At 39.8% G+C, this 22,097-nt stretch overlaps 1 protein-coding gene across 1 annotated transcript in view; it reads right to left on the bottom strand.

The window, feature by feature from the left end:
* Positions 1 to 20,448: 20,448 nt before the first annotated feature.
* Positions 20,449 to 22,097, bottom strand: part of LOC126262997 (CLIP domain-containing serine protease HP8-like) — a 74,643-nt gene continuing 72,994 nt past the window's right edge. Inside the window, exon 7 of the mRNA XM_049959958.1 lies at positions 20,449 to 20,779. Within this exon, the coding sequence (XP_049815915.1) occupies positions 20,469 to 20,779 (311 nt within the window). The 3' untranslated portion in view covers positions 20,449 to 20,468. The remainder of the gene's footprint in view (positions 20,780 to 22,097) is intronic.

Here is a 22,097-nt window from a genome sequence, read left to right as displayed (position 1 = left end):
GCGGCTCACCTCCAACTGCCCAATGGTACACAAGCGAATATTCCAACAATGAGTCCAACCAGCCACAGACTGCACACAATGCAGTCAGCGATTTTCATACAGAGCATTACGTGATGCTACCAACATAAAAACTTAAACAGCCTTCTTACATGGCCCCCATGCTCGCCACAAAAGATTTTACAAATTGTTTTGGGCAGTGGCCAATACTTATTTGCTAAAATGTTGTTTTTGTATTAACGATAACAAATATATCAAATGCACACACTTATTGATATAATGTTTGTCAAAAGCAAAAATTGATCTCACAATCCATAAAGTTAGTCCTGATCATTTATCATGGTAGTAATTGCAGTCTTTGCAAAAAGTTTGAGTAGTAAAAGAAAATGCACATGGAAGCAGTGGATTTCCATGCACTCTTGAAGAAGTGGCGTTGTCCTTCCAATGGAAGGACAGTGTTGACTCTTGACAGGCAGACAGGTAAGGGGCCACAACACAGCAAACCCACAGCAGAGTCAGTCGAAGTTTTGGATAATATTGGCAGGTAGGTGATCACAGTGCAGACCCACAGTATTTCTTGTAGAGATGATAATACTGGTGGGCCACCAAAGGTGCAGATCCACTGTAGTCATGGTAGAGAGGGGCAGCAGCCATCTGTTGGGACTGTGCGAGTGCACAATCACCATCGAAGAGTCTTGCAAATAATATAGCAAGTCTATGAACCACTACTTGTGCACCCACAAACTTTTCGAATGTCCTTAGAACCAGAAATGCTGTCAACCAGTCCTTGCTAAATTATCAACACTCGTGGACCACTAACAGTCTTTTTTTTTAACTTCTCACATATTGTGAATATACTATGACCAACAGAAATGTGCACAGTGAAATAAAACCCTACTATATACTTAATTTGAAGAACTGGTGTCTATACAATTACAAATTTATGGCATAAGAATGGATTTATAAAGGTACAGAAAACATAATTAAAGAACATTATAATACAGATAACATTTGTAGTAACACAGGCTTTATAAAAGAATAGAAATAAACATATACATCAGTGTTACAGGAATTATGACATAAATAAATAAATATAAAAAGTGAGAATATCTTCTGAAAGATTAACTTCACACAATAGCATTAAAAACAGAACAGAATAAATAATGTCTAGACATCTTTACCAAGTAAAGAACATTGTATTAATGCAAATTATATTTGAGGATAACAGTATTCCTCATCATAGGGAATGTAGCTTAGTATTAAAAAAATTCTGCAACATAACTCTTATCATTTAAACACATAAAGACAGGAAGAACACAAATACACAAGGATACACAAACAAGAACACAAATACACAAGGATACACAAACACTTAGCAGAATAATACAAAAGGAAAGGACAGGGTTCGTTTTCAGTGTAACATTTGGTACTGCAGTCCAACCCAAAACCTCATTTCATATATCTTTTCTCTTATTTCAACATTTGTTCCTGCAAGAAAATTCCTATCTAAGTACGCTTTCTGTATTTATATGTTCACATATTTCTTACCTCATTGTTTATTTTCCATTACCTTATCTCATCATTTGTTTCCAAGAAAATCCTATCTAAACCTGTTGTTCCTAAACCCTACTTCTTTGTTCATATCCTCTTTCAAAATAATTATTCTTCATTGTACACTACTTTTTTGGCCAAACCTTTTTCTTATAGCTTCTCAATGCATTTCTTCCCATTTATCACAACTCATTCTGTTATATAGCCTACCCCCTTTTAAGCTAACTTAAATCTACTGAGCTCAGACACATAAACTAAGGGCCAAGGCAATGCCACAGCACAAACATTAACACAAACAAGAACGAGAAAAAAATGCAATGTGTCAAAGCAAGCCTCAGTATACATAAATTAGCAAAGAAAATGCAACATTACAACTAATATGAGTCAATGTACAGAAAAAAAATCAGTAGTAAAACTGGCTTAGCAGGGTAATACAGAGTGAAATTCAGTAGAACTATGCCTTGCAAACAGCAGCAACAACATGACAAAGCTCAAGCAGAAAAAATATTACAGTAAAGATAGCCATGCCTAATATCTATGTCAGATCTTAACACTAGAGTGATACATCACGATACCTTACTCCACCAAAGGGTTATGAAGTCATTGAAAATATTATGTATGTAATTCCAGTGAAGGGAAATGTCTATTTGTGCTCCCTTTTTTAAGAAAGTAGATCATAAAATTATTATTTGATGCATCTGTAGACAGAAAATATTTACATTAGAACATAAATTAAATTTTTCTTTAACCATTGCTGCAGCACAGCTAAAAACTAGATATTAAACAAAATGAGCAAGTATATATGTAAAGCAAGGGATGAAACATCATTCACTACTAATATGTCATCTCCTAAGGGAAAAATAAACTCTCAACTAGAAAGAAACTAGTCATAATCAGGTGTGTATACGTAAAAGATTTGTCACCATTTCATTAAGCATTTCAGTAAATATCAGAAATGACGAGCTCCAAAGTGTACTCATATGTCTTCAAGTATGACCATGTCGTATTTGCGATTCTTTCTACAAAGAAATGTCAATAGTGAGGTTAATGGCGTCTTTTTTTTTCTCCACCTGTGCCTCTGAAAAGCAAACACTAATGGCTTTTTTTTTCTGGCGACTGTTGCGCAGCTGAGCGCCCATAATGCATTATGTCAAGGTCACCTACCTTCTTTTTTGAAACATTTATGACAGCAGTTTCCACTACAGTGACAGTCTCATAAAATAAAAAAGTTCACAGGTTGGAAATTTACGTTAGAAGAGTGTAGAAACAAAATCTCATATATAATAGTGTCCAAAATTTCTGTTAGCATAGTGGTACTCGCATTCACGCATGCACACACATTCATAACTCTTAAAGTACGATTCTTGGTTTCTAACACCCTTCTCACAAACCAGAGTCCCTAACCTCTACTCATTATTCATATACTTATGAACACATGATCACATTCCTCATACAGCATCATCTTATTGAACATAAGCACACCTCAACAGCATAATACACATCGTCGGCGTAGGAACATCATCATAACAGATCAGTCACATCTCAAAATCTTCATAGCTTCTTTCAATAATTTCAAAACTTAAAAAAAACTTCTCTGCTTGTTACAATAGTGTCATCTACCTCAAACATACTTCGAAAATCATTATCCCATACCAAATACATCATTCAAAGCTCTCATAGTATCACAATGGTTCCAAAACAATATTAACAGTTCAGAAAGTACAGAAAAAATACAATTTAATTAGTGTGAATTAATTTAACTGTGTAATTATGTAAATGTGTGTCACTGACATAGAAAAAAATGTTTGTCTCTCTCTCTTAAATGATCAGATAGCTGTGTAATTCTGTGATAGAGAAATATGGTACCGATGTGTAAAGTTGTACAAGCACATTACCATATTAGCTAGGGCTCCTAGCGCTTGCCACACCCTTAGTACACAAAGTAGACGTGTACCCCTGAGGATTAATGTAATTATACTGTCAGGTGTTATAGATTACAGCAAACAAATGAAATGTATCACTAAAAACCTTCTTTGTATCTTTGTAATTCGAAAATCTTTCAAAAAAATGTTTTAAGTACAAAATTTAATGACTCCAATACGTGTCCTGTAGCGCTAAACTGTGTGTTTTTCTATAAGATAATTTCTGTTATTACGTAACGGTAAAATGTGCCAATTGTCGTAGCTGTCGTTGTCCATAAGCAAAGTTCTGCAAAGGTCAATGTACGTACCTCATCATAAACAAAAGTGAAAATGCTATGCGTATAGATATCGTGGCTATTACCCTCATTGCCATGATCAAGAAAGTACTGTAGTGTAATGTATTGTTGTGATACAGAAAATACTGTCTCATTGTAGCTATACCACAAAAGTCACTACTAAAACATGTTTTACTTTACAGAAGAATACAGAAAAACTGTGCAGATATAAAACACATACAGCACAAAAGCAATAATATAAATTGTGTCACTCATTAATAGCGTCGTGATATATCGTGTAGCTGTCAAACAAACCAAATACTAAGTCATCTGTAATACCTCAGAAAGTACTTTAAAAAAAGAATGTCTTTTCAAGTAAACCAAAATGTTGCATTAATATTTCATCAACAGAATATGTTCTAAGTATGTAAGCATTATAGTTAATATGGAATTGTGCAACTAACAAGCAAGAATGTATACACAGTAATACTGTGTCATCTGTTCTCTATAACAATGCATTTGTAATTACTGTCTAAATAAGTTTCCTAGTTAACTTCAAAACAAAGTTGCGTATTAACAGTTTCCAAGTGTGACAAAGCATACTGGTAACGTGAAATGAAAAATTTTTTGGCAAAGACTAAGTTAAAAAGCAGATTATCTCTCAATAAACGGCTTTACGTGTGAAATGTGGTGCAATCCTTTACTCTTCCTAGCAAGCAGAGTTGCAACTTCAGCGCAATTATCATGTGGTATACGTCGGATTTTGTAAGGTCCATTGTAAATCAGAAAGAATTTGTGACTCAAGTGTTTCTTCTTATGTCAGCTTTAACAAGAACTTTCTGACCAATATATAGCTTCTTTGGATTTGCTTTACTGTGTAGTTTGCTCCCTTTTTCTGCAGCAGAATTTATATTTTTAATAGCCAAATAAATTTATGTCTTTGTGTCGAAGTTTACGTGTACTTGGAAAAGGTACAAGCTCTCTGATTCTGTTCGGTGGTTCTTCATTTTTCAGTAGAAGAATAGGTGGTAAAGCAATGGAGTCATTGAGTATTTCATTCAGCACGTTTTGAAATAAGTGAAAATATCTATCCCAATATTGATGCTTTCTGTGACAATAAAGTCTGGAAAGCTTATTGATTTCTTTCATAATCTATTCAGATGGGTTACAATGTAGTGCGTGCAATGAAATAAAAACGGGTTTGATTTTACGATTCCGAAGCATATGTGACCAAACAGCAGATCTGAATTGTGGTTCGTTATCTGAAATGACGTTAGCAACATGTCCAACTTCACATAAGAAATATTTAATAAAGGCGTTGGATACAGACCGTCCAGTGGCTTTACGCAACCATGTGAAAGTAACAATTTTTGAAGTAAGTTCAACAAACAAATTTTGAAGTAAGTTCAACAGCGACTAAAATGTACGAAAATCCATTTGATGTTCTGACAAGGGGTCCCAAGAAATCAACAGCGGCAAATTCCTTTATTTTAGAAGGAATGATAGGGAACAACAGAGCACGATGTGAGTTGGTAGATGGTTTAGCTTTTTGACAAAGTTTACAAATAGACAAGACTCTTCGAATTATCTTTTACATATTGTTAAAATAACAAGTCGTCCGAAGAATATGATAACATTTTCGTGGAACAAAATGTGCGTAGCTGAAATGAATGTACCAAATCAGCGTATTAATAAAATCGTCAGGATTGCAAAGTACCCATGGCTTGTCATCAAAAGTGCAACATTTGAAGAGTATGTTGTTTCTAACCATAAAATAATGCCGTATCTGCGTGTTTGTCCTTTCATGCCGTTTACTTTTGATGGCTTTCCAAATCGGATCCTTATCTTGTTCATAAACAATGTCTTTTAAGGATTTAGTGATGAAGTTTTCAAAGGCTACTTTCTGAAAGTAAAGAATACTGAAATTTTTTTCGAGGTAAGTTCCTCTGTTGTTTTTCTCAAGCCCAGCCGGTGCACCTGACAGTGCGTCCGCAACAATGTTCTTCTTGCCGGGAATGTAGACTATTGTGAAGTGGAATTCTTGCAGAAACAATGCCTAACGTTTTAACCTGTCATGATTTAATTTTGAAGATATAAGAAATTGTAGTGCACCGTGATCACTGTATACTTTTACGTGTTTACCAGAACGAAACAAACGGAATTTGTTAAATGCATAAACGATAGCTAAGGCTTCTAATTCAGTGACAGAATAATTCTTTTCAGATTTTGTTAGCACGCGGCTAGCAAAAGCAATGGTTTTCTGAACAGTAGTGTCATTTTCTATAGCTTCTTGAAATAAGTGGGCACCAAGACCGACTTTAGAAGGATCCATGCTGAGGCAGAAATCTTGTGACAGATCTGGATGAGCTAGTATTGGTGCGTTAAGTAGCGCTTCTTTCAAAGAACTGAATTCCAACTGTGCCTGTTCGTCCCAGTTCCAAATAGCATTTTTTCCAGTGAGAGAACAAAGTTTTGATCTAACTAGAATTTGCATATTCAGAAAACGACGGTAAAAATTCACGAGACGTTGAAAACTGCGAACTTGTGTTTTTGTGGATAGAACTGTAATGGCTCTAATTGCTTCTAACTTTTCAGGATCCGGTTGAATGCCTTCAGGAGAAATAATGTGTCCCAAAAACTTCACCTTTGTCCTACCGAATTCAGACTTTTCCAAGTTAACTGTAATTCCAGAGTCTGCAAAAATACGTAACACACTGTTGAGGATGCGATTATGTTGTTCCCGTGAGGCTTCTGCTATTAAAATATCGTCCACATATAAGGTGATGTGACGTTTTAAGAACTCAGGTAATATGGAATTTAGCCCACGAATAAATGCTGCCGAAGAAATGTTCAAACCAAAAGAAAGTTTCCGAACTTTATAACAAACGCTGAAATCTGTGTATTTTCTACATTATGGATGGCGTTCGATCTGATAAAAGCTCGGTCTGAGATCAATAAAGGAAAACACTTTACGAGTAACACCATTAAAATTTTGAAGAAATTCTTCCAACATTTGTCACCTATATTTCAGGAATGGTGATAGTATTGATTTGTCTCAAACCGAAGACAAGCCTGACAAATCCATTTTTCTTCTCGACAACATGCAACGGATTAACGTATGAGCTTGCTGTAGGTTCAATAATGCCCTCGTCAAGCATAGGTTGTATTTCTGTTCTAACACGGTCCATATAATGTGTCGGTCTAACACAAAATTTAGTTTGCTCATGAACACGAAACTGGTATTGAAATCCCTTGACTGTACCTGTTTTGTGAGTAAAAATTGTGTAATGTGCTTGTAAAATGTCAAAAACGTCCTGCCTATCAGTGTCATAACAGTTTTCGATTGTTTGAATTTTATACTGAATTAAGTCATTAGTATCAAATACGTCGTCGATATCATCCCTGTCAATACTTGCAGAGTGATTGTTAGTGTCAAATTGCGTCGAAAATTACGAACTGTTGTCTAACAAGAGGTAAAGCCGATTAATTTCCTCGTCATGATTTGAGAGCCAATCTTCAAATTTTAAAGCTATTGACTTACTTTCTTTCCCTAAACTTATTTCAGCATCATGAAAGTTTAAGATTGCTTTGCATTCATTCAAAAAGTCTAAACCCAACATAATTTCTGTCGACAATAATGGAACAATAAGAAAGTTCATAGAGAATCTGTGGTTTTGACAAAAGAATTTAAAGTTGGTTTGTTTGCGTACATCTACACTTTTTCCAAAGATTGCACCTTATAATTAAATCTTACGTAACAGAAGCGTGGGGCAATTGTTCGATTTGTTGAATTTGCTAAAAGCTGTTTCATCAATTACTGAAATGGGACTGCCAGAGTCAAGTACTGCTGTAAATTTTACATCATTTACTGTAATTTGAATTACAGGGTATGCAATGTTGTTCTGTTTAACGTCATGTTTCTGGGGTAAGATGTCCCTAATGTCTTCCATTTTTACGTAATTAATAGCCACGGCAGCTACGTCGTCAGCTTCATTGGTACGTTTTGTGGCAGCCAACGTTGTGAGTCATTGTCTCCTGTCTCTTTGCTTTCAGGCGTCATTATCGGGATTTGGAGATCTAACCTCTACAATTTCAACTTGTCGAGAGGGACCTGCTCTGTTTGAATCCCACCAGTTCTGATTAAATTCTGGTCTATTGTTAAGATTATATCGTCAGTCGTCATGTTGGTAGTTCCTGTAATTTCCCTTGTCGGTAACTTCGTGGAGAATTTCTCCCTGACTCGTTACTGCGTGGTGGGCTGTTGCATTTGAAATTATTCTATCTCCCTTGATAATAACAGTTCTGGTTTCCATATTGTCTGTTTCTATGATTGTCTCTGTGATAGTCATTACCACAGAGAGGTCATCTTTCCCTGTAATTATTATTACTTTGCCAACGGTTGTCATATGGGTGGTGTCTGTTTTGACCACGATTTACGTTGTAAGAATAGTCTTGTCGTGTCCAGTTATTTCTGTCGTCACGAAATTGTGATGGATATGACCTGTAATTGTTGTTTTCTGGTTTCGCTTCCCGCAATTGTCAATGTCAATTTCCAGTTCTTGTAAAAGTCCCTGAAAAGCTTCGATGTCGTCTTTGCAACGGCCTGCCAAAATAATACGTTCCGGCAACTTAATTAAACAAATGCGAATAAGTTCTGAGGGCTGTATGGTTTTGACAGATACTGATTCTTGTGGAATATGTCTTCAAAATATTTGACGAGACTGGAAAATTCAGATTGTTCAAAGTGTATCATCATTATGACGCAATGTTTTATTTGGTCTTGAGTAGCTTGAGACCAATGTGCTGAGAGGAAGTCTCGATAAAATTCTCCTTCAGTGTGACAATCGTGAATGACCGATCCCATACTTACAGCTAGTTCATTCTCTAAGTTGTTGTTGTTGTGGTCTTCAGTCCTGAGACTGGTTTGATGCAGCTCTCCATGCTACTCTATCCTGTGCAAGCTTCTTCATCTCCCAGTACCTACTGCAACCTACATCCTTCTGAATCTGCTTAGTGTATTCATCTCTTGGTCTCCCTCTACGATTTTTACCCTCCACGCTGCCCTCCAATGCTAAATTTGTGATGCCTTGATGCCTCAAAACATGTCCTACCAACCGATCCCTTCTTCTAGTCAAGTTGTGCCACAAACTTCTCTTCTCCCCAATCCTATTCAATACCTCCTCATTAGTTACGTGATCTACCCACCTTATCTTCAGCATTCTTCTGTAGCACCACATTTCGAAAGCTTCTATTCTCTTCTTGTCCAAACTGGTTATCGTCTATGTTTCACTTCCATACATGGCTACACTCCATACAAATACTTTCAGAAACGACTTCCTGACACTTAAATCTATATTCGATGTTAACAAATTTCTCTTCTTCAGAAACGCTTTCCTTGCCATTGCCAGTCTACATTTTATATCCTCTCTACTTCGACCATCATCAGTTATTTTACTCCCTAAATAGCAAACCTCCTTTACTACTTTAAGCGTCTCATTTCCTAATCTAATTCCCTCAGCATCACCCGACTTAATTCGACTACATTCCATTATCCTCGTTTTGCTTTTGTTGATGTTCATCTTATATCCTCCTTTCAAGACACTGTCAATTCCGTTCAACTGCTCTTCCAAGTCCTTTGCTGTCTCTGACAGAATTACAATGTCATCGGCGAACCTCAAAGTTTTTACTTCTTCTCCATGAATTTTAATACCTACTCCGAATTTTTCTTTTGTTTCCTTTACTGCTTGCTCAATATACAGACTGAACAACATTGGGGAGAGGCTACAACCCTGTCTCACTCCCTTCCCAACCACTGCTTCCCTTTCATGTCCCTCGACTCTTATAACTGCCATCTGGTTTCCGTACAAATTGTAAATAGCCGTTCGCTCCCTGTATTTTACCCCTGCCACCTTCAGAATTTGAAAGAGAGTATTCCAGTTAACGTTGTCAAAAGCTTTCTATAAGTCTACAAATGATAGAAACGTAGGTTTGCCTTTTCTTAATCTTTCTTCTAAGATAAGTCGTAAGGTTAGTATTGCCTCACGTGTTCCAACATTTCTACGGAATGCAAACTGATCTTCCCCGAGGTCCGCTTCTACCAGTTTTTCCATTCGTCTGTAAAGAATTCGCGTTAGTATTTTGCAGCTGTGACCTATTAAACTGATAGTTCGGTAATTTTCACATCTGCCAACACCTGCTTTCTTTGGGATTGGAATTATTATATTCTTCTTGAAGTCTGTGGGTATTTCGCCTGTTTCATACATCTTGCTCACCAGATGGTAGAGTTTTGTCATGACTGGCTCTCCCAAAGCCATCAGTAGTTCTAATGGAATGTTGTCTACTCCTGGCCGCGGTGGTCTAGCGGTTCTAGGCGCTCAGTCAGGAACCGCGCGACTGCTACGGTCGCAGGTTCAAATCCTGCCTCGGGCATGGATGTGTTTGATGTCCTTAGGTTAGTTAGGTTTAAGTAGTTCTAAGTACTGATGACCTCAGAAGTTAAGTCCCATAGTGCTCAGAGCCATTTGAACCAACCCGGGGTCTTGTTTCGACTTAGGTCTTTCAGTGCTCTGTCAAACTCTTCATGCAGTATCTTATCTCCCATTTCATCTTCATCTACAACCTTTTCCATTTCCATAATATTGTCCTCAAGTACATCGCCCTTGTATAAACCCTCTATATACTCCTTCCACCTATCTGCCTTCCCTTCTTTGCTTAGAACTGGGTTGCCATCTGAGCTCTTGATATTCATACAAGTGGTTTTCTTCTCTCCAAAGGTCTCTTTAATTTTCCTGTAGGCAGTATCTATCTTACCCCTAGTGAGATAGGCCTCTACATCCTTACATTTGTCCTCTAGCCATCCCTGCTTAGCCATTTTGCACTTCCTGTCGATCTCATTTTTGAGACGTTTGTATTCCTTTTTGCCTGCTTCATTTACTGCATTTTTATATTTTCTCCTTTCATCAATTAAATTCAATATTTCTTCTGTTACCCAAGGATTTCTATTAGCCCTCGTCTTTTTACCTACTTGATCCTCTGCTGCCTTCACTACTTCATCCCTCAGAGCTACCCATTCTTCTTTTACTGTATTTCTTTCCCCCATTCCTGTCAATTGTTCCCTTATGCTCTCCCTGAAACTCTCTACAACCTCTGGTTCTTTCAGTTTATCCAGGTCCCATCTCCTTAAATTCCCACCTTTTTGCAGTTTCTTCAGTTTCAATCTGCAGTTCATAACCAATAGATTGTGGTCAGAATCCACATCTGCCCCTGGAAATGTCTTACAATTTAAAACCTGGTTCCTAAATCTCTGTCTTACCATTATATAATCTGTCTGATACCTTTTAGTATCTCCAGGATTCTTCCAGGTATACAACCTTCTTTTAAGATTCTTGAACCAAGTGTTAGTTATGATTAAGTTATGCTCTGTGCAAAATTCTACAAGGCGGATTCCTCTTTCATTTCTTCCCCCCAATCCATATTCACCTACTATGTTTCCTTCTCTCCCTTTTCCTACTGACGAATTCCAGTCACCCATGACTATTAAATTTTCGTCTCCCTTCACTACCTGAATAATTTCCTTTATCTCGTCATACATTTCATCAATTTCTTCATCGTCTGCAGAGCTAGTTGGCATATAAACTTGTACTACTGTAGTAGGCATGGGCTTTGTGTCTATCTTGGCCACAATAATGCGTTCACTATGCTATTTGTAGTAGCTAACCCGCACTCCTATTTTTTTATTCATTATTAAACCTACTCCTGCATTACCCCTATTTGATTTTGTATTTATAACCCTGTAATCACCTGACCAAAAGTCTTGTTCCTCCTGCCACCGAACTTCACTAATTCCCACTATATCTAACTTTAACCTATCCATTTCCCTTTTTAAATTTTCTAACCTACCTGCCCGATTAAGGGATCTGACATTCCACGCTCCGATCCGTAAATGCCAGTTTTCTTTCTCCTGATAACGACGTCCTCTTGATTAGTCCCCGCCCGGAGATCCGAATGGGGGACTATTTTACCTCCGGAATATTTTACCCAAGAGGACGCCATCATCATTTAATCATACAGTAAAGCTGCATGTCCTCGGGAAAAATTACGGCTGTAGTTTCCCTTTGCTTTCAGCCGTTCGCAGTACCAGCACAGCAAGGCCGTTTTGTAGTAGCCACACATAAATTCTAATCTGTGCTCTAATTTCCAGTTGGGAGGAAAACAATGAGGGAATTGATGAAGCCACGCTTGTTGATGAATGTCGTTGCCACAATTCTTAAATGTTTTGATTTTACGCGTAGTAATGAACAGCTTATTTTCAGTCATTATGACGACGAGACGCATATCGGTCATTGTTACGTCGTGTGGCGGTTCCATCTAAAAATTTGGTGCACCTTGCCAATTTCTTTCAAAATTTCCGAAATGCCCTGTGGTATTATTTTGTGGCTTTTCCGTATTTCTAAGTCCCTCTTCACGTATTGGAGCATGAGTGTTCTCTGAAATACGCAATTCTTGTATTACTTGTACCAAATGATCATGTACTTCCCGGATTTCTCTTTTGTGTTGCATTATAATTTGATTCCGATTGTGTTTGAATTTGCTAATTTGTTCGTACTCTTCTGTGTCAGTAAAGGCTACTGGTCTTTTGTCATTCAGATCATCGTCTACCTTTGTAGATAAGTTAGTGAACTGATCCGATAGTTCGGCTACTTTCGCCCATAATGAACTGATTTCCTCAGTGTGTTTTTCTGAACCAAGTTTCAGAGTGTCCATTTGTGTTGAAAGCGTATCTACCACGTCCTTTAAGTTTTCCTGAGTTTTTGCAAGTTGCGTAACCGACTCAGTAGATGCAACTGAGCCAGTTTTAGCTTCCAAGGTGTCGTGATTTTCATGAAAAATAGTTTGCAGTTCTTTTATAGCTGCTTCGTGAGTCAGTAATGCATTTTCATGATGCGAAGAAATAGGTTGAAAATGCTCACAAATTTGTGTTTTTACGTCATTACAGACTTTTTGACATTTAGATTCGACGTTATGTAACTCAGCAGTTAAAACTTCACGTGTTTGTTCAAGCGTTGTGTCTAACTTTTGAAGCTCTCGTCCCATTTGTTGCATTAATTCTAATAATAATTTATACATTTAATCGTATGGCTACAGCGCCCGTCAGGCTGGCCGTTCGCTGGGTGCCGGTCTTACAATGTGACACTACTTCCACGACCTGCAGTCTATGAGCATGTTAGGATGATGATGACAGTACAACACACAGTCCCTGGGCGTGGAAAATTCCCCGACTCAGCCGGGAATCGAACCCTGGTTCAGAGAACTGACAATCCGTCACGCTGACCATTCAGCTACCGGGTGCGGACGTAATAACAATGCACTGATGTCTGAAACATGTTCCTCTCTACTTGTCGGCTGTGCATTTGCACCGGCAACATTCGCATTTTGAAAAGCAGAAAATGGGTCTTGACTTGATTGAGAGACGGGTAATGACGCAAAACCTGAATCTACAGTATTTGCAAGATTGTGTCCTGTCATCGCATTCCTGGGGCGAGCTGCTGCCAACCGATCGATCCACAATACTACCCTGTTCACTAGCTGTTTCACTGTCTACACCATTGTTTACTGCCTCTTCCATTTCCCTACGCACAATCATTAAATTACTATTCTGAATATTTGTTAATCCATTACATGGTGGTGCTAACACACTACTATCGTCTTCATTGTAATTTCTCAATTTACTTTCCTGCCTAGTGTTACGTTTTACACACGCCATAATTGCCAAAATATTTCACACAATAACACAGAAAAGCACAATTTGAAGAGCAAAATAAGAAAACTCATTAAAATAGCACTGAAAATAGTATCCAATTAATTGCAAGCGCGGCTGCGAAATATTTGGTGCAAATCTACATGCATGTCACAACTGTTTTACTGTACAACAATGAAGAACAACAACTACAAAGGAGATTGTCTCTACAACTGCACACTAGCAATAAACAATAACTACACCAATTACACAAACTACAAGAAAAAGATCTGACGATTCCAGTGAGGTATCCTTGGCTAAGGGTCGACATATGAAACTTCCCGTTTTGTACGTAAGGAATGACAGTGCTGGAAGAACTCTTATATTATTTGATTTTCAAACAGCTGAGTAAAAACTCAACGTACTCAGACAGTTTTCTCTTTACTTATTCTGATCATCACTAAACTGACACACAATTTTTTAGCGCAATGCAATCTGACTTTCAATAATCCCTACAAAAGAATGGCCCTAACTAACAATAACCTATACCTTTCATGAATCACTTACCTCACAAAAATCTTCGTTACTCGAACTACTGAAATACAGCGAGCGCCAATACTGCCAGCTAAATAAAAGATTCTAACTACTGAAGGCACTAATTACTGATAGGCGTAGTTAGTAAATGAAAGATTTTGGTAGAGAACAAACAATGTATGTAGCTTAATAGCGTTGAAAAGTCATAATACATATATAATTTTGTGACATCCAATTAAACAAATTTTCTTTTTCTGACGGACACACGTCCAGATCGTGCTCTCATAGTAACCTCTCAAAACTCTGGCATCTCGCGCCACATCCGCCAATGCTGGCGGCTCACCGCCAACTGCTCAACGCTACGCGCTGTTCACATCCAACTACCCAACACTACAATAGCGAATATTCCAACAATGAGTCCAAGCAGCCACAGACTGCACACGGCGCAGTCATCGATTTTCATACAGAGCACTACGTGGCGTTACCAACATAAAAATCTAAACAGCCTACTTACAAGCTATGTGCATAGATATACACAATATTTAGCTACACTTGGTTTTACACTGATTCACAGAAAGTAAACACTCCATGTTTTAGCAAAGGATGTGGATATGATAGATCTTACACTAAACTACATAATTGTCTTTCGGCAGAGATACGTTGCATTATGGTACAAATATTACTGGCACAGATTTTACATTTCAATAAATGTTGCTAGCTGCAGGAGTGTCTTCATATTAACAGCAACATTTTTAATATGGATTAGTAGTTAAACAGATGGTAAACAGATTGAGCGAAATATTTAATACGTAACTAAAAACTTTTTGTAAGTTACAGAATACCATGTTATGGAACATATTAAAAATTTTGTTACCAATATGAAAACACTCCTGCAGCTAGCAACATTTATGGCAATCATGTTACCTTCCATTCAGAAGGCTGTTGCAATCAGCGACTGTTATATTGACTTGTAAATCACAGGTTTCAGCTATCAGTCGTACTTTTTAAGTTTTATGGTCAGATATAGATTTCAGCTAGAAATTAACCATTCTCAATGCACTATCATTTTTGATCGATGCATGTAATGCCTGTTGGTCGGGCTTCATCCACAGTCCATTTATGGAAATGCAAAATCTGTACCAGTAATATTTGTACCATAGTATAACGTGTCTCTTGCCAAAGACCATTATGTAGTAAAGTGTAATATATACCGTATCCACATTTTTTGCAAAGACATGTAGTGTTTACTTTCTGTGAATCAGTGTAAAACCCAGTGTGGCTACGTACTGTGTATATTTGCGAACATAGCTAAATAATGCACATTATAGGACGCGATCTGATATGAAGACGACAAGGCAGTGCACTGTAAGTATCTAAAACATAAAAAACTTTCGTCACCGATTACTAAATTTCCATTGTTTCCGCCAGCAGTACCAACACAGTATCTAGCTACATTTGGTCCACAGCATAATGTTCTTGTTACGCCTCCATTTGATGATGAGCCTGCAATGGCTCGAAAACATGTTCATGGTTGAATAAATCGTAAAAAAGTGATTGGTTGCATATTTATTACCAGATAAATCGGCGATTTAAATCACAGTCGCAATTCGTCATCCACAATGGACTTACTGAACTTCCCAATCGCCTTTCTGCAGGTTTTGTATAGTTCTATACGCTTTTCTCAATACGGGTCCGTGGCTACATTCGCAGAAATACACTCCTGGAAATTGAAATAAGAACACCGTGAATTCATTGTCCCAGGAAGGGGAAACTTTATTGACACATTCCTGGGGTCAGATACATCACATGATCACACTGACAGAACCACAGGCACATAGACACACGCAACAGAGCATGCACAATGTCGGCACTAGTACAGTGTATATCCACCTTTCGCAGCAATGCAGGCTGCTATTCTCCCATGGAGACGATCGTAGAGATGCTGGATGTAGTCCTGTGGAACGGCTTGCCATGCCATTTCCACCTGGCGCCTCAGTTGGACCAGCGTTCGTGCTGGACGTGCAGACCGCGTGAGACGACGCTTCATCCAGTCCCAAACATGCTCAATGGGGGACAGATCCGGAGATCTTGCTGGCCAGGGTAGTTGACTTACACCTTCTAGAGCACGTTGGGTGGCACGGGATACATGCGGACGTGCATTGTCCTGTTGGAACAGCAAGTTCCCTTGCCGGTCTAGGAATGGTAGAACGATGGGTTCGATGACGGTTTGGATGTACCGTGCACTATTCAGTGTCCCCTCGACGATCACCAGTGGTGTACGGCCAGTGTAGGAGATCGCTCCCCACACCATGATGCCGGGTGTTGGCCCTGTGTGCCTCGGTCGTATGCAGTCCTGATTGTGGCGCTCACCTGCACGGCGCCAAACACGCATACGACCATCATTGGCACCAAGGCAGAAGCGACTCTCATCGCTGAAGACGACACGTCTCCATTCGTCCCTCCATTCACGCCTGTCGCGACACCACTGGAGGCGGGCTGCACGATGTTGGGGCGTGAGCGGAAGACGGCCTAACGGTGTGCGGGACCGTAGCCCAGCTTCATGGAGACGGTTGCGAATGGTCCTCGCCGATACCCCAGGAGCAACAGTGTCCCTAATTTGCTGGGAAGTGGCGGTGCGGTCCCCTACGGCACTGCGTAGGATCCTACGGCCTTGGCGTGCATCCGTGCGTCGCTGCGGTCCGGTCCCAGGTCGACGGGCACGTGCACCTTCCGCCGACCACTGGCGACAACATCGATGTACTGTGGAGACCTCCCGCCCCACGTGTTGAGCAATTCGGCGGTACGTCCACCCGGCCTCCCGCATGCCCACTATACGCCCTCGCTCAAAGTCCGTCAACTGCACATACGGTTCACGTCCACGCTGTCGCGGCATGCTACCAGTGTTAAAGACTGCGATGGAGCTCCGTATGCCACGGCAAACTGGCTGACACTGACGGCGGCGGTGCACAAATGCTGCGCAGCTAGCGCCATTCGACGGCCAACACCGCGGTTCCTGGCGTGTCCGCTGTGCCGTGCGTGTGATCATTGCTTGTACAGCCCTCTCGCAGTGTCCGGAGCAAGTATGGTGGGTCTGACACACCGGTGTCAATGTGTTCTTTTTTCCATTTCCAGGAGTGTAGTTAATGTGGCGTGGCAAAGACCTTCGCGCACGGAGTCTCAGTTCCTACAAGCATGAACATTCGGGAAAAACAAACTTCAAAGGTACCCTTTAGCGCCAAGAAGTTACATTCTGGGAATGCTAGGCTTGGGACAGTCAGTAATAGATAAATGGCGTTTTGTGAGAAGTGGCTGGCCTTCTGTATGAACATTAATTCGTTTCGCTTTGTGAAGCATTGAGCAGACTTTGTCACTGCTTTGCCTGAGGTGAATAATAACTGGCCTAAAACTTCGTAAGAGAGATCGTCATAAATGGTACAAATAGCTCTAAGCACTATGGGACGTAACAGCTGAGGTCATCCGTCCCCTAGACTTAGAACTACTCAAACCTAACTAACCGAAGGACATCACACACATCCATACCCGAGGCAGGATTCGAACCTGCGACCGTAGCAGTAGCGCGGTTCCGGACTAAAGCGCCTAGAACCGGACTGAAGCACAGCAGAGAGATCGTCATGGGTTAGCAAACAGATAACGAGTAAGGTAAATCTGGACACCAATTTCCGTGAACTGCGTGTGTGGAAGTGATCGCTTTGGCTAAAACATCGAGCTGGTTGAAGAGCAAGAGAGTAATTTACAATAGTTTAAGAGCAGCTAGCACAGGCCAGTAAAGGATAGTAATTTTGGCAAACCTTTTGGATCGAGGGAAGATTATTGTCTAGCTAACAAATGGATCACTGGCCAGCAGTTGTGTTTCAAATTTGGCAAGGAAGACATTTGTTCGAGGGATGACAGAAAGTACACTTTGATTGAGGTGGCAGAAGAGAACACTTGACTTAGAGAATTTATGTGGAGGTCCGATTACGCTCACTTCGGATTTCAATACTGTCACGAGTGACTGAAGATTCATTACGACTATCGGAAATGTTAGCCGCGCGTGTAGTTCTTTCACTGATATGTCAAATTCAGGCAGTCACATTGCGATTACTGCGTAGTTACTTTACGAGAATTGTTGTGTAGATAATCCTTGCTGAGGTATTCACGTGTTCGATTAGTATTGTTAACAACTGATAACTGTCTAACTCTCTGCATTACTTCTGAACAAAATGATCATGTAATAATTTGTAATTCGTGCATGTCAGGAGAGAATTTCGTAATAAACAGGGATCAATATGGAACACTGTTTCGTTTCATAGTTATATAAACACTCTGTCATCTTATAAGGTACAGCACCTGTGTCTCATGTTTGCTTGGACCACACCTGTCCCGTCTGTTATCCGGTATTAACTGTATATGAGTCCAACTGAAGTACGTCATTCTAACATCTGCAAGAGTATCTCGAAGGCTCAGCCACACCACAGTACCACGATTTCCGTATCCATTTTTCTCCATTCCCCATTTTACCTTGAGATCTATGCCTGTTAGTCTCAGCGTCGGAGGGTCATTAAAAACCTCTTCCCTTAACAATGTAAGCACCATCACTAAACAGTTTTTCCACCTTAATTCCTATCTTAATAATGGTCCTAAGCATGTCTTTTTTAATGTTGGAAATGACGTGGGCAATTCTGAGAGTATATCATAATTTCTGTAATTGACCATTGAGCTAATTCTGTTTTATTTCATTTAGCTATGGAAGTCTGGTGAGCAAAAACAAACTTTTCGTTTCATTAATGAATAATAAACGTTTGCCATTCGCATAGATGGCAAGTTTTATTACAGCTACAAATGTGCTTATGATTTCTCCTGAATGAGAAGATGGCCTATTGATCAGCGGTAATTTTTACTCAAATACTCATAAACTACATCCACAATGTAGATATGTCAGGTGGCAGCGCCTACACTGTCTACACAGCACTGGCTTTCAGGTTATCACGTTCCCTTGAGCGGTGGGAACAGCGGAAAAACATTTTGGAAATTTGTGGTAAATTCCTATGGGACCAAACTGCTGAGGTCATCGGTCACTAGGTTTACACACTACTTAATCTATGATAAACTAACGTAACTAAAGACAACACACACACACACAAAACACACATGCTCGAGGGAGAACTCGAACCTCTAACGGGGGACAACAGAGCTACCTGGCGAGAAATCCTTAAGATCAGCAATTACCAGGCGTTGCTTAGTATATGATTTGAGCTGTGAAACAAGATATATTTTAACGTGTTTGTTTATAAACTATGAGGAGCCAGAAATACAATCTATAAATGATGATACAGTTTACTCCAATGATTCACAAGGACAACAATAGGAATTTCAGTTTGTAAAGTTATCTTAATACTCAGAGTGGTTTCAATGTTCAAAATCATTTTCTCTGATTGAAAACACGTTCATAAATGCAACCATCAATCGATGAGAAAGGAAACCAGAAGAGAATTTACGTTCTGGTAAGGTAAAAAAAAACTATGTAAATTTTTAATAACTGTCGTAAATAAATAGCTTTTCTGATGGAAGAAGCTACAAAAACAATATCAGAGCAATCCTGTTTTCCGTGATTTAAAAACTGAGTCTGCATAATTGGATTAAACACAGTTGTTTAAACTAGAACGTAAAGAGGCTTGAGAAAGAAGGATAACTTAGTTATGTTGCTGTATAGAATAGTATGTTGCGTCAGGTGATATAGCAATTGTTATTATTTATCAAGATTATTCCTTTCAACTTTTGGTGTTTTGGTTGTCATTGATATTCTTGTTTTGCAGATATCAAAACCTTACGAGATTTTACTGTTCACAGAATGGATCTTATTAAAAATTACTCGAAATTCTTACTATCACAATCGGCTGTTCAGCCCCATTACAAACATGTAGATCACGTGACAAATGTATTTCAGTTTTCCCCCTTGAATGTTACGCTGTTGTAAATGAAGTGTTTTCTAGACAGAAAACTGCAAAAGAATGCAAATGTGTGTGAAATCTTATGGGTCATCAGTCCCTAAGCTTACACACTATTTAACCTAAATTATCCTAAGGACAAACACACACACCCATGCCCGAGGGAGGACTCGAACCTCCGCCGGGACAAGCCTCACAGTCCATGACTGCAGCGCCTTAGAGCGCTCGGCTAATCCCTCGCGGCAGACAGAAAACTACGACGAAGAAAAATTTAAGAATTAAATTAAAAATATCTTAAAGACGATGGTGAGAAATGGCGTGAGAACAGATCCTGCTTTGACTTAAAATCTCTTAATGTGTAATATCGCTATTTTTTATTGTATCAATGTGAACATTAGGATTTGAGAGTACATGTACTTCGTCTGGATGCATCCAGTCGAATGGTGCATATGGCGACACAATGATGTGTTGTGGATGTGGTTTGGTGTATGACAAGTAAGTGACGTTATGGCCGAATGGTGTCGAGTATCCACGTAAGGAAGGAGGAGACACGGGTGTAGACGTCAGGATGGCCCACCACGCCGCAATCGCGGCGACCGTACGAGTCGACCCCGATGAGGTAGGCCCTGGGCGGCTGGCCCTCTAAGGCCATGAGCGCGCTGCCGCTGTTGCTGGCGCAGGAGTCATCGCCGCCCCTGCCGCCGGCGCAGATCTGCGACGGCACGATGCGCCGGTCCCAGCGCGAGTACCGCTGCTGGCACGTCTGCTCGTCCACCACCGGCACCTCTATGTACAGCTTCACTGGGGTGGAGCCACCTGCAAACCCCAAACAGGAGTTTGTTAACCAAAGCAAGTGCACATACTAAATCTCCTTGACACAAACTTCTTTTGACATATCCGCACGGATTTAGTAAGCATTGCTCATGGAGAACTCAGCCTGCCACTTTTTCGCAAGGTATCCTGCGAACTATGGATGGAGGGCAACAGGCAGATTCCATATTCCTAGAGTACAGGAAAGTATTTTACAGAATGCCCCACTGCAGACTATTAACGAGCATCTGAGCAAAATGAATAGGTTCCCAGATATATGAGTGGCTCTAAGACTTAAGTAATACAACCGAACATGTTGTCCTGCATGCAAATGTTCATCAGAGACAAGGGCACCGTCAAGAGTTCAGTAAATGGTTCAAATGGCTCTGAGCACTATGGGACTTAACATCTGAGGTCATCAGTCCCCTAGGAGTTAGAAGTACTTAAACCTAACTAACCCAAGGACATCACACACATCCACACCCGAGGCAGGATTCGAATCTGCAACAGTAGCGGTCGCGCGGTTCCAGCCTGAAGCGCCCAGAACCGCTCGGCCACACCGGCCGGCCCCTCAAGAGTGTACCAGGGAAATATTATAGGACAGGTCTGAATGAAAGGTGAGCTGCAATATGGGACTGTTCCCAGAGGATGTAGTAGAGTAAGGAAAAGCGTTTCCATCAAGTGACTAGGAGGATACAGCTTGATTTAAACAAATTTCTATTTGGTGTATTGAATGGCAACTTGTTCTAAATGTTTAAAAATGTAACTTAATGTGGATGAATCGAATAAAAAATCCTGTAATATCCGAATGCAGTATTTTTAGTGTGCTGCTTTATACAGTTATGTCGATTAAATGTCGAGGCGTAACGTTGCAAAGGGATATAAAATGGAAACAGTACGTAAGGTCGGTAGTTTATGTATTCAGAGAATTCTACGAAAGTTTAATTCGTCTACAAAGGAGACCGGATGTAGAACATGTCACCCATTATTAAAAACTGCTGAAGTGTTTGGGATCTATACCAGGTCAGATTAAAGCAAAACATTACAGTAATTTAGAAGCGTGATGCTAGGTTTGTTACTGGTAGGTTCGATCAACACGCGACTGTTACGTAAAAACCTGTCATCTCAAATGAGAATCCCTGGACGAAAGTCGGTGTTCCTTTCACGAAACACTACTGAGAAAATTTAGAGTACCGGTATTTGCAGATGACTTCAGTACCATTCTACCGTCGTCAACGTACATTTTGCATAAGGACCGTGAAAGGAGAATAAGAAAAATCTGGGTACGTACGAAGGCATATATACAGCTTTTTCACTGTCTCCA

This window comes from Schistocerca nitens, chromosome 1 (genome assembly GCF_023898315.1).
Source record: "Schistocerca nitens isolate TAMUIC-IGC-003100 chromosome 1, iqSchNite1.1, whole genome shotgun sequence".
In the NCBI taxonomy this organism is placed as follows: Eukaryota; Metazoa; Arthropoda; class Insecta; order Orthoptera; family Acrididae; genus Schistocerca; species Schistocerca nitens.
This window is presented reverse-complemented; position numbering and strand designations above follow the sequence as displayed.